The sequence below is a fragment of the Tasmannia lanceolata genome, unplaced genomic scaffold (assembly GCF_043159265.1).
Source record: "Tasmannia lanceolata isolate RefF3 unplaced genomic scaffold, GAP_Taslan_0.1 ptg000016l, whole genome shotgun sequence".
NCBI classification, from domain to species: Eukaryota; Viridiplantae; Streptophyta; class Magnoliopsida; order Canellales; family Winteraceae; genus Tasmannia; species Tasmannia lanceolata.
In genome coordinates this window covers 5,865,062-5,879,061 of record NW_027518693.1, presented here as the reverse complement: position 1 = coordinate 5,879,061, position 14,000 = coordinate 5,865,062, and the positions used below count along the sequence as shown (strand labels likewise).

At 47.2% G+C, this 14,000-nt stretch overlaps 1 protein-coding gene across 1 annotated transcript; it reads left to right on the top strand.

Moving 5' to 3' along the window:
- On the top strand, positions 1-2,178 carry LOC143848249 (uncharacterized). Its single transcript, XM_077357146.1, has 3 exons — positions 1-940; positions 1,023-1,465; positions 1,556-2,178. The coding sequence occupies exons 1-3, from the start codon at positions 31-33 to the stop codon at positions 2,018-2,020; spliced, it is 1,818 nt and encodes a 605-aa protein (XP_077213261.1). The 5' UTR covers positions 1-30; the 3' UTR covers positions 2,021-2,178.
- The last annotated feature ends 11,822 nt before the right edge of the window (positions 2,179-14,000 follow it).

Genomic DNA, 14,000 nt, shown 5'->3' with positions numbered 1-14,000 from the left:
TCCTCCACTAGCAGTATTTCGGAGTTTAGGATGCCTCAGGAGCCTTTTTTGGCTAGTCCGTCTGATAGGATAGACCTTGTAGATAGTGACGACGGAGGGGATAGGGATGAAGTGTTCTTAGATCTGAATGCCACTCCTCCCTTGACTGGCAGTCTCCCGCAAGCAGGAGGGAGTGTTGAGAGCGACGTTAATGAAGCGTCCACAACATTCCATCCTGGCCGGGCGGTGGAGGTGATCGCTAGAGCGCGGATGGATGCCGATCCAAAATACAACTTGCGAGCTCTAGTCGAGGAGAACTACCTCACCAGGTCTATGCTGGGAGATATCAGGGATAAATACTGCGTGCCCCCAAGATTTGAACTGAGGGCAGCTATAGAGGGAGACAGAGCCTGCAACGAGAGCCAGGATCTCTGTATTTATGAGGAGTCACTGAGGGCAGGACTCCGATTTCCGTTGCACCCCTTTTTCTCAGCGGTGCTACGTTACTACGGACTAGCCCCGGCCCAGGTAGCTCCGAACTCATGGAGATTATTAGTTGGGTTTTTATACCTCGTCCACGGTCGGTTAGAGAGGAGTGTGACTTTGTCACTGTTCCGTGCTTGTGCACACCTGAAGAAGCATAAAGAAGGGGGCTGGATCTACATTAGCCAGCGCCCTGAGCGGAAGATAATCACTGGCATTCCTTCGTCGATTCACTCGTGGAAGAATACATTCTTCTATGTTGTGGATCAGGAGGCCAGTGAGCCCTGGTCCGTCCCTCTAGTGTGGGACACTCCAGATACCTCAAAACTGAGTCGAAAGCCGCTCCTCGAAGGTGAGGACAGGATAACATTCGCCTTGATGCGGAAGGAGATCGAGCAATCGGGCCTCATCCGTTGTAAGGAGTTTTCTGAAGAGGCGATTCTGGTCGGGCTGGGCGTGAGTGCCGCGACCCCAGGACGTATGTAGCTAGACTTGTCTATGCAATCTGTTTATTTTTTATATACTTGCTTCTGACCGTTGGCTGCTCATTTGTCTTGCAGAGATGAAGAAACAATCAACCGTCGAGAAAATCAGGCAGGGAGCTCAACCGCGGGCACAAGAAGGTGCTCAACAGGCGCAGCAGGAGCGCCAGAAGAGAAAAGCGACTGTGCTGAGGAGTCCGGCCCCGTCACAGGGCATTCCTCCCCCATCCCAGAGGCCCAAGACTAAGGTGAAGCTAATAGGCCCCTTTGCTCAGGGCGGTGGCTCTTCTAAGTCCGGTGGTGCTTCTACCGGAGCCGGTTCTGGGGCTCGCCCTCCTGCGGGGATTAGTGAGCAAGTCTTTCGACCCAATTGGGCCGTTCTGAAAGATGACACTGCCTTAGGCGAGAGCCGGGTAGCAGCAGAGCTTATGAGCAAGTGTTTGCTGCAGAAGGACAAGCAACAGGTCCTTTACGAGCCGCCAGCTACAGGAGAGGAGGCTGTGTTGTCCTCCGCTTACCAGGTAAGGAAGTAGTGCTTCTTTTTTCTTAACTTTCTGCCCATTTCTTCCTTTCACCATACTGATGCCTGTTTCTTTCTGTTCTTTCTTCAGATCTTGCTATACTATAATGACCTCAAGGAGAAGAGTAAGAGCTTCTCCCAAGCCATTACTTCATCTGAAGAGGTGAACGGAAAGTTGGCCGCTGAGGTGCAGGAGCTTCAAACGAGCATCGGGCGAATAGAGGAGGAGAGGAAGTTGTTAAAAGAAGATCTGGCCGCAGAGAAGAGGAAACTGGCCAAGGCTGCTGAAGCCATGGAGGCTCAAAGAGGAAGGGCTACTGACAGGCAGGAGAAGGCAGTGAAAGAGGCCACAGAGGCAAAGGAGGCTGAACTTTTCAGCCTGTCGAGCGAGGCTTACAGTCTTGGATACTACGACTGCCTCCAGGAGCTCCAGGCCTGCAATCCAAATCTATTGATGCAGAACATGACTCTCCCTGCCAGGCCGAAGATTACTGATGAGGAGCCAGATACTCCTGCTGATACTCCTGCTGACATCACCTCTCTTCCAGATGCTTAGAGATTTTTTTTTTTTTTTTTTGTTTTGTCTTTGTTTTGACCTCTTTTTGTAATGGTCCTTGAGACCCTACAGCTTTTACCAGCATGTTTAAAGTGAATTTTGTAATGGCCCTCGAGGCCCCACATATTCTGATCAATGAAATTTGTCTGTCTCTGATACTTCTCAGCTGAGTGATTTGCTTGACTTTGTCTTTTTATTTTGATAACCTGTGAGTGAGGCCGTTGATGGTCGAATTACGACGAACTGGTCTTTTAACAAGTACCCAAGTTTTGTGAACTGGGTTTCCATTGAGTACCCAAGTTTTGTGAACTGGGTTTCCAGTGAGTACCCAAGTTTTAGAACTGGGTTTCCAGTGCGTACCCAAGTTTAAGAACTGGGTTTCCAATGAATACCCAAGTTTTGTGAACTGGGTTTCCAGTGCGTACCCAAGTTTAAGAACTGGGTTTCCAGTGCGTACCCAAGTTTAAGAACTGGGTTTCCAATGAGTACCCAAGTTTTGTGAACTGGGTTTCCAGTGCGTACCCAAGTTTAAGAACTGGGTTTCCAATGAGTACCCAAGTTTTGTGAACTGGGTTTCCAGTGAGTACCCAAGTTTAAGAACTGGGTTTCCAGTGAGTACCCAAGTTTTGTGAACTGGGTTTCCAGTGAGTACCCAAGTTTAAGAACTGGGTTTCCAGTGAGTACCCAAGTTTTGTGAACTGGGTTTCCAGTGAGTACCCAAGTTTAAGAACTGGGTTTCCAGTGAGTACCCAAGTTTAAGAACTGGGTTTCCAATGAGTACCCAAGTTTTGTGAACTGGGTTTCCAGATATAAAAATGACACTGAATTTGCAAGAAGATTATTTATTCATAACAACAAATATACAAATTTACAAGATCACCTTTTCACGCCGGATAATTCGACTACTGATAATATTTCCTGAGGTTTTTGGAGTTCCATGCATGAGGTAATAGGTGCTCCTCCAGTGTCTCTAGCCTGTAGCTTCCTGGCCGGATAACTTCCTTCACTCGATAGGGTCCCTCCCAAGTTGGGGAAAGTTTCCCTACTTTCGTCGGCTGGGAGACGGCTGCCTTTCTTAGGACCAGATCCCCTGTCCTGAATTCTCTGGGGCGGATTTTGGAGTCGTGATAATTCGACACCTTCTGCTTATAAGCGGCGACCCGGATTCGAGATTCCTCCCGGATTTCTTCTAGTAAGTCGAGGTTGGCGCGGAGTCCGTCGCTGTTCAGTTGCTCATGGAAACTGATGACTCTGGGAGATGGGGTGCCTATATCAACAGGTATCACGGCTTCAGTTCCAAAAGAGAGGTTGAATGGTGATTCACCAGTCGTCGTGCGAGGAGTGGTGCGGTAAGCCCACAGAACATGGTAGAGCTCATCTGCCCATCGGCCAGCCTTTTCATCCAGCCTTTTCTTTATCCCTTGAAGCAAGATCCTATTGGTTACTTCCGTTTGCCCATTGGTCTGGGGGTGAGCAACCGAAGTGAATCTATGTTCAATCTTTAGGTCAGAGCAGAACTTCCGAAAGTTCCGGCAGTCGAACTGTTTGCCGTTATCTGTGATTAAGGCACGGGGAATCCCAAATCTGCAGACCACTGCCTTCCAGAAGAAATTCTGTATATTCTGCTCAGTGATCTGGGCTAGAGGTTCTGCCTCCACCCACTTGGTGAAGTAGTCGATTGCCACCACTACGAATATGCGCTTTCCGGAAGCCAGTGGAAAAGGACCCAGAATGTCCATCCCCCATACTGCAAAAGGGAGTGGACTGATAATTGGGGCCATCGCCACAGCAGGCTGGTGGATGGTGGGGGAGAATTTCTGGCACCTCTCGCACTTTTTAACCAGATTCAGCGCGTCTTGTCGTATGGTGGGCCAATACAATCCTCTGAGGAGTACCTTGATCGCCAGGGCTTTGCCCCCCAGATGTTCTCCACAGATTCCTTCATGAGTCTCTTGCAATGCGTACGCGGCGTTACTTGGTCCCAGACACTTCAGGTACGGGAGAGTGTAGGACCTTTTATACAAAATGTCACCGCTGAGGGAGAATCGGGCGGCTCTCTGTATCACCTTACGGGCTTCCTTCTTATCTTCGGGAAGTTTCGCGTCCCGTAAGTAATGAATGATCTCATCCATCCAGCACGGCTCGTTCTCCACCTGCATTATATCTGCGGCTTCTCTTTCGATGCTAGATCTTTGTAGAAATTCCATACGTATGCTTCCAAGAGTGGTGTATCCAGAAGCAGCCAGCTTCGACAGTACATCTGCTTTGGCATTTTCTGTCCGTGGTATTCTGATGACCTCGAAACTGGCAAACCGGCTGGAGAGTTGATGAACCTTAGCAAGATACTTAACCATACGCTCATCTCGGGCTTCGTAGACCCCTTGGATCTGATTTGCTACCAGCTGTGAGTCGCAGTATGCTTTTAATTTCCGGGCGCCGGTATGAATTGCTAGGTTCATCCCGGCAAGGAGGGCTTCATATTCTGCTTCATTGTTGGACGCACGGAATCCGAATCTCAGAGCATAATCCGCAGTGAACTCCTCAGGCCCAGTGAGGATGAGGCCTGCTCCACAGCCGTTTTTATTTGAAGAACCGTCGACATATACTTCCCAAGTTGGTGTGCTGGTCATGGAGTCCTGCTCTGCCAGGGGTTGCAAGATTTCTGTCTGAGTTTCTGCTATGCATTCGTCAGGAACCGCTTTCTCTGCAACTGGGAGTTGTACCGTTTCAGGGTCGGCGACTTGCTGGGGGATGGTGCACTCTGCTACGAAATCTGCCAGTACTTGGGCCTTGATGGCTGGCCTTGGAGCGTACTGGATGTCGAACTCGCTCAGCTCTACGGCCCATTTCACAAGTCGTCCGGAGATATCTGGTCGATGGAGTACTTGCCGGAGCGGCTGGTCAGTCAAGACCTTTACAGTATGAGCTTGAAAGTACGGTCTTAATTTTCTTGCAGCCATTACCAGCGCGTAAGCCAATTTCTCGACCCGCTGGTACCTTGTTTCTGCGTCGTGAAGAACCTTGCTGACATAATAGATTGGTTTTTGCTGGCGGTGCTCCTCGCGGACGAGGACAGCTGCCAGTGCCGTGGTGCTAACGGAGAGATATAGAAATAACTCCTCACCTGGCTCCGGCTTTGTTAATAATGGTGGGGAGGACAGATACCTTTTCAGCTCGTCGAAGGCAATCTGGCATTCTTCCGTCCAGGGCGCAGTTTTGAGGCCCTTAACCGCACTGAAAAAAGGCAGGCATCTCTCCGCCGATTTGGAGATGAAGCGACCCAGCGCCGCTATCATTCCCGTGAGCCGCTGAACTTCTCTGATGGTTCTTGGGGCGGTAAGCTCTATCACAGCTCTGATCTTCTCGGGATTTGCTTCTATCCCTCGCTGACTCACCATGAATCCCAAGAACTTCCCCGAACTGACACCAAAGGTGCACTTGGTGGGGTTGAGTTTTATGTTGTGCTTCTTGAGGACCTGAAATGTCTCTCTGAGATCAGACACGTGGTCCTGTGCGCTTCGACTTTTGACCAGCATATCATCCACATACACTTCCATATTTCGGCCGATCTGGTTCTGAAAAAGTCTGTTCACCAGCCTTTGGTAAGTAGCTCCGGCGTTTTTGAGGCCGAAGGGCATGACTCGGTAGCAATAAGTCCCTTGATCTGTGACGAATGAGGTCTTTGGTATATCCGATTCGTACATCCTGATCTGGTTATATCCGGAGAAGGCGTCCATGAAGCTCAACAGTTCATGACCCGCTGTGGCGTCGATGAGCTGATCAATCTTCGGGAGCGGATAACTGTCCTTGGGACAAGCCTTATTCAGATCAGTAAAATCGACGCAGGTTCTCCACTTTCCATTAGTCTTCTTGACTAGGACTACATTTGCTAGCCAGTCCGGATATCGAATCTCACGAATGAAGTCAGCCTTCAGAAGCCTCTCCACTTCTTCTTTTATTGCCTGTCGCCTTTCAAAAGCAAAGTGTCTCCTTTTCTGTTTCACCGGTCTGCAGGTTGAATCGACACCAAGCCTGTGAGTGCTGATCTCTGGATCGATGCCGGGCATATCGGCAGGAACCCATGCAAAGACATCTGCATTGCCCTGGAGAAACTCGGTGAGTTGATGTTGAATGCTACTACTAAGGGAGGAACCGATCAGAGCGACTTTCTCACCGTCCTCCGGGCACAGTGGGATGGAGAGTAGGTCCTCAGCGGGTTGAGTACCCCTGAGTTCGTCCCTTACATCAAGCAGTTCGATTGGCAGTGATTCCACTGCGTTTTTTCCTTTCAGTGCCATTGCATAGCACTCCCTTGATTGAGGCTGATCTCCGCGAACTTCCCCCACGCCATTAGGGGTTATGAATTTCATTTTTTGGTGGTAGGCTGAGGCGACTGCTCGGATCAGATTCTGGCCAGGCCGTCCCAAGATAGCATTATAGACCGAGGTGGCCTTCACTACCAGGAAGTTAACCATGGCGAACGCTTGACATGGTGAATCTCCGACAAGAACAGGGAGCTCGATCTGTCCTACCACTTTTACGACCTCTCCGGAGAAGCCGAACAAATCTGAGTTCGCCGGCCTTAGACGGTCGTCGCCTATCATCATTTTCTCGAAGGCATGGTAGTATAGAATATCCGCTGAGCTCCCGTTGTCCACAAGAATTTTCTTTACCTCCCAGTTGGCAACGAGCATGGTTAACACCAATGCATCGTCGTGGGGCAAAATAAGGCTGTCCAGATCTGCGTCTGAGAAGGAGATCTCATTCTCCGTTCTTGACTTTTTGCTGGTTGTGTGAACGGCGTTAACTTGCCGTGCATATGCTTTTCGAGCAGCAGAGGAGGTGCCCCCGGCGGCTGATCCGCCCATGATTGTATTGATAACCCCCCTTGGTTGAGATCGGGGTGCCTCAGGCTGCGCGTCGGTGACCTGAGAAGTCTTATCCTGAGGAGGGGGCTGCGGTGATCTTCGAGGGCTACGGCCCTGGGGACTCTTTCCTTTGCGCCCTTGGGTGCGGCCGTCATTCTGGATGTATTTTTTCAAATAACCCCGGCTGATCAGCTGCTCAATTTCTCCCTTGAGCTGCCAGCAATCCTCTGTGTCATGGCCGTGGTCCTTGTGGAACCGACAGTACTTTGAAGGATCTCTTCTGTTTCCTTTGGAGATCATTCTAGGCGGCCACTTCACAAACTCCTCCTCACTGATCGCCGCCAGTATGTGCTTTCTAGAGGTATTGAGAGGTGTGAAGTTCTCTTCTCTTCTCTGAGGGGGTGGAGACTTCTCTTTCCTGGGAGGTTTATCCTCCCTACGCTGTTTAGGCAGATTCTTCTCTTCAGAGGTTATCCTCCGGTTTGAATTAAGAGCTGCCAGTGTTTCTTCCACTGTTATGTACTCTTCTGCCCCGGCCATGAGATCCGCCAGTGAGTGCGGATTTTGCCGAGCCACCGCTCGACGGAAATCATCAGATCTTGCACCGGTGAGGAGTGCGTTCATAGCCGCTGAGGGATCTAAATTGGGCACCTGTAGTGCCTCCCTGTTGAAGCGGCGGACGAACACCTTCAGGGGCTCATTGTCTTCCTGTCGCAAGGCCATCAGGGAAGCTGTTGTTTTCTTTGGCCTGCGGCTGCTCATGAAGTGGCGGACGAGGTCCTCTTCAAAATCGTCGAAATTGTTGATGGAGTTTGGTTTGATCCTGGAGTACCAGTCTCTTGCCGCGCCAGTGAGCGTCGTTGGGAAGGCTCTGCAGATGAAGCCGTCGGAGGCGCCGTGGAGGAGCATCATTGTTCTAAATGTCTCCAGATGATCCACGGGATCGGTAGTGCCGTCGTACTGAGGGACGGCAGGCATCTTAAATCCTCTGGGTGCTGGAGCACTCAGGACATCCTTAGTGAAGGGCGTTCTGCTTGAGAACGCTCTAGAGGCGGGCCGGCTCTGATCCTTCGCCAATTCCTCTATCCGGTGGTTCATCTCCTCCATTCTCTGTAGCAGCGGATCCGTTCTGCGGTCTGGGGACCTGATTCTTCCCACAAATGGGCTTGCCACAGAACCGGACTGACTTTCCGGACTCCTACGACGAGGCCGAGATTTTGCCGGTGGCAAACGATCTTCGTGAGGCCGGTGCCTCTGCGTGGAGCGAGACCGCGATCTTTCGCGGTGATGAGGTTCTGTCTGGGCGTGCCTCACTATGGGGCGATAAACTTGTCTAGCGGAGTGATGAGTTCTGCCCTCCCCATGACGTGATGACTCTCCCCTGTGGACTCCTTGGGCAGATCGCGGGGCCTCTGGAGGAGGTGGAGGGGGTGCTTGAAGTAGTTGTTGGTACTGACCAACAAGGGCCGTCATCTGCTGGAAGAGGGCTTGGACTTGCTCCGAGGTGGGCACGGGATTGTGGTGCTCCGAGCGAGAAAGGCTTTGGTCGGCAGAAGCTGCCACTACCATCGAGGCGATTCGACCGCTCCGGGTCCTGCGAGGTAGCGCGGATTGGTCGTTCTGCGCAGAAGCTAACCGCGCACTCTTGCGCCCTGCCATTTTATAAGTGAGATGTAAGAACAGCTTTTAGTTCTTGGTCCCACGGATGGCGCCAATCTGTTAGACCAAAAATCGGTAACAGGTACAGCAGTGGCGTAAGAGCTGAGAGCGAGCGACGAGGGAGGTTGAGTATGAGTCCTGCGGTGAGTGCTTAGTCCTGCACAAGGCAAGCGAGGTCAGAAGACCAGACCGGGTTTTACTCCGGACAGGCCCTTCGACACTCAAGTCAGTATGAGCAGGAGTGAAGGGGAGATGTCTTAAGAGTTTAGGGAGAGAAGGGATTTTCGCATTACCCATTAGTCTGAGCTTTAGTCCCCTATTTATAGGGAAAATCTGTTGAGGTGTCCTGGACAGGTGTCCAGGACAGGTGGCGGCCTGTGAGAGGCTGGATCTCACCTACTCTGAACAGGTGGCAGCCTGTGAGAGGCTGAGTCTCACCTACTCTGGGACAGGTGGCAGCCTGTGAGAGGCTGGATCTCACCTACTTTGGGACAGGTGGCAGCCTGTGAGAGGCTGGATCTCACCAACTCTGAACAGGTGGCAGCCTGTGAGAGGCTGAGTCTCACCTACTCTGGGACAGGTGGCAGCCTGTGAGAGGCTGGTGTTTTCACACCCCATCAGATTTCTTTGGGAGGAGACAAGGATGACACATCACATGCCATGGCTAATCTGGAGATGTCCCCGATAGTCTCCAGGAAAGTCAATGCTATACTAGCAACCAAACAAGGTGTTTTACGTGGCAGTCAGCTGCCTGCTGCCAAGCAAAACCCCTATCCTGGCAACCAAATACACCCTCAGTCTATGATAGGGGTGCAACTCGGGTCGGGTTGGAGCCAACCTAAACCCAACCCAAGGAACCATTTACTCAACCCGACCCCGCCCAATTTTGGACCCGACGAGGTTCAACCCAACCCAAGGAACCCTTCTTTTCCAACCCGAACTGACCCGAGCTGATTCAACCCAACCCAACCAGATTTTTTAAGCTTACAAAAAAAAGTTGTTCAAAATGTATGGTTCCACTCGGGTCGGGTTGCCCAAGTCCTCAACTCGAACCTAAGCCGAACTCAAACAAAGTTGGAAAACTCAACCCGAACATGAACCCGACCCGAGCTCAACCCAACCAGACCTGACTTTTCGGACTGAACCCGACCCGAGTTGCACCCCTAGTACTCTATGAAGTCTTAGAGAGAGCCTCACATCACAAGGGTGCAGAGTCTCTCATCTAATAAGTGCCAATGATATGATCATTCTCCCATTGACATTGTATATATATATGAGAAAACGGTTCCTACACATATGTGTAGATAAGTTATCTACACACTAGCTTAAAATACATTGGGGGCCACATTATTTAGGTGATCCAAACCATTCATATTTAAGGCCCTCACATAGATAGGGTGTCCACAAAAAATCAAGTCCATAGGATCATCCTAACCATTCGAACTGTGGAGGCAAAAAATGGACTAATTTGTGAAGGTTTAAAGACATCCATTTTACCTCCACAAATCGTAGGGTTGGGATGATCCTATGGATCTGATTTTTTGTAGACACCCTATCTATGTGAGGGCCTTTAAAATGGATGGCTTGGATCACCCAAACAATGTGGGCCCCCACTGTATTTTAAGCTAGTGTGTAGAGAACTCTCTACACATATGTGTAGGAACCGTTCTTTCTCTCTCTCTCTCTCTCTCTCTCTCTCTATATATATATATATATATATATATATATGAGAGAACGGTTCCTACACATATGTGTAGATAAGTTATCTACACACTAGCTTAAAATACAGTGGAGGCCACATTATTTGGGTGATCCAAACCATTCGTTTTTAAGGCCCTCACATAGATAGGGTGTCCACAAAAAATCAGATCCATAGGATCATCCTAACCATTCGAACTGTGGAGGCAAAAAATGGACTAATTTGTGAAGGTTTAAAGACATCCATTTTACCTCCACAAATCATAGGGTTCGGATGATCCTATGGATCTGATTTTTTGCAGACACCCCTATCTATGTGAGGCCCTTTAAAATGGATGGCTTGGATCACCCAAACAATGTGGGCCCCCACTGTATTTTAAGCTAGTGTGTAGAGAACTCTCTACACATATGTGTAGGAACCGTTTTCTCTCTCTCTCTCTCTCTCTATATATATATATATATATATATATATAGAGAGAGAGAGAGAGAGAGAGAGAGAACGGTTCCTACACATATGTGTAGAGAGTTCTCTACACACTAGCTTAAAATACAGTGGGGGCCCACATTGTTTGGGTGATCCAAGTCATCCATTTTAAAGGCCCTCACATAGATAGGGTGTCTACAAAAAATCAGATCCATAGGATCATCCCATCCCTACGATTTTTGGAGGTAAAATGGATGTCTTTAAACCTTCACAAATTAGTCCATTTTTTGCCTCCACAGTTCGAATAGTTAGGATGATCCTATGGATCTGATTTTTTGTGGACACCCTATCTATGTGAGGGCCTTAAAAATGAATGGTTTGGATCACCCAAATAATGTGGCCCCCACTGTATTTTAAGCTAGTGTGTAGATAACTTATCTACACATGTGTGTAGGAACCGTTCTCTCGTATATATATATATATATATATATATATATATATATATATATATATATATATATATATATGTCAAAACAAGTAGCTATTTGGCACTATTTGAAACTATATTTGGTGGAAAAAAGAGCTAGAGTTGCAATCCAAGTAGGATTATGGGTTTCAATATTCAAAGCCATGAAAAGACTAGTAACATTTTGGCATTATTGAAAGATGTGACACATGACATGGCTTTGAGGATGTTTCAAAAAGTAAAATAAGAAAGACCATGCTTTCATGGAGTTAAGATGTAGGCATGTAGCAACCTAAAATAGCTAATGACTTGACAACACACATGCCATGGTTTTCATCAAATCAAGAGTATCGACGCGGCATGGAAAACCATAAATTGCACAATCCGAGCCATCTGATTAACGGCTAACCGAGTTTAGTCCATTAAATATAAACTCTTGACAATTTCTTAAAAGCCGAAAAATTGCTAGCCAATTCCGTGGAAAGCCAATTTGCACCTGACTTTTGCACGAGAGAACAGCCACCATAGATGAATCAAATAAGGGTGATGATATACCACCCCACCCGCGGTGTAACGTGAACATTAGGCAACTTTAACGCTTTTTGACGTCAAATCACGTTATAAGGGGGCGGGCGTACTAACGGCGTGAAAATATCATCGCCCTTAAATAAATAAGACAAAATCTGCTGAAATTATGGGGCCCACCACATGGACGGTCCAATTATCCTCCTTTTAAGCCCATATGATGGCCCGATTAAGCCATTATGATGGACCCACAACCGCTCACCCTTATCAGTTTACTCTTATAACTTGACCATGGGTTGAACCCTTATCTCCAAGTACATGAACAACCCTAATCCCTATCCAAAATCACAACCCAACTCATACTAAAATTACAATAGACAGTTTTGAGAATGACAGGGGTAAAACCGTCCTTTAACTTGCATGTGATCTTTTAAAATCCTGGTCAGCCAGCAAGGGAGCATTTTTTTGGGCAATAATTGAGCTACAGCTAAGAGTTAGGGTTAGGTTTAGGGTTTATGGCTTTGAGTATAGCTGGAAAAAATGAGAGATTGTGGAGATGGGTTGCCTTTAATCACTGCAGTTTTCAGAACCAGATTCCATGAACCCCACCTTTCCCTTTTGATGTGAAATGGGCTGACAAAACAAACACCACCCCATTTGCTCTTCTGACAAATAATGTGATAATGCCGAAGAAAATTTGAGTGGATGAGCAACTTTACTTATTGCATTTATGCCTCGATGAAGATAAATTGAAAATTAGGGTTTTTAGGGTTTCAAACTTATCATGGTGGAAAGAGTTGAAGAGCCCGCAAGACTACCAATTCAGGTGGAACCCAAACATGTTACATGTTCGAATGCCAACGACATGGGTTAGTGTGGTTCACATGAATCCCATCTAAGGGTGAAAACCTTATTGGGGTTTGTGGGTTCATCATGTTCAGATTTACTACCTTGAAACCAATTCATAGTTTAGCAACCCACTCTTGATGAATGCTTTAGTACGGTACGGTCTCATGAAATACAATGTGGGCCCTCACTGCAGCATAGTGGGTCCCACTTTTGATAAATCTGAACAATGAAAAATCCATTTGATAGACCTTGCTTTTCATCTCTAAAGTCTAAACTCTAAACCATAAGATTTAATAATGTGTACTTGTTTGTTGTTGAATATGTATTATTTTCCCATCCGTGTTCCACTACAAAAATTTGTTGTTGGATGTTTGGAGTAGATGATTGGTCTGATTTTCATGACATTAAATATCCAGAGCAAAAACTATCAAATGAACGGTTCAGATCAATCAGAGGTAAGTCACTATTGTATGGAGGGCTGCCACATTATATTACGGTGAGGTCGTGCCCTACTGAACCATTCCTCACCTAGTCTCACAATTCCACCAATGGGAGCAAAAGGATGGGATCACCTGAATTGGTAGTCTAGAGGAGTACTATGAAGCCCTAGTGAAAATGAGGAGAGCATCTCTAGTGCAATTATTATAGGCAAATGAAATACACAGGTGGACCCATCATTTCCACTAATGTGGAGGGGACCACCTAAATTGGCTCATCTGGACCACTGGTCCTTTTCCCCTTTATGTCTTTATCTCTTTCCCTTATTAGAAGTCAGAAGAAGGAAATAGTAGAAAATAAAATTTTACAAATGAATTAGAATCTAAGGTGATTGTCAGTGTTTATTTGCTTGTTGTGAGAAAATCTCATGAGATTGTTTATTAATAGTTATTAAAGAAGATGAAGAATAAAGAGATTAAGATGGAGATATCAATGAAGGAAAAGAAAAATGGAAATTCATATAAAACTCATAAGATCCATGAGTTTAGGATAAGCCCAAAGATATTCAAGTTGAAGATAATTAATGAAGACCAAATTTACAAATTTGTCCCAAAACCATCCAAATCTTTATCATATGAAGATGAGTTAAGGATAAGCCAAAAGACATTCAAGTTGAAGATAATAAAGGACAAACTTTTCCCCACATAAGAAGATGAGTTCAGGATAAGCCCAAAGTCATTCAAGTTGAAGATAATAAAGGACAAACTTGTCCCAAAACCACCCACATCTTTACTTCCATAAGAAGACAATTAAAGAGGAATTAGTTGGGGCCCACATTACACCACGTTGGTGGGCCCTGCCGTTGATGTGTCACGATCAAATTATTTATCAGGTGATTGTAACCGTCTGATCAATGAACGGCAACTGGCAAGTAGATATGGTGTTACAGTTCATAATCTTGTTTCTTCTGCAACTGATTTCGGACTGATTTTCTTTCTTCTGCAACTGATTTTTGGACTGATCATATTGACAAGTATGACCCGTGTTAGAGAA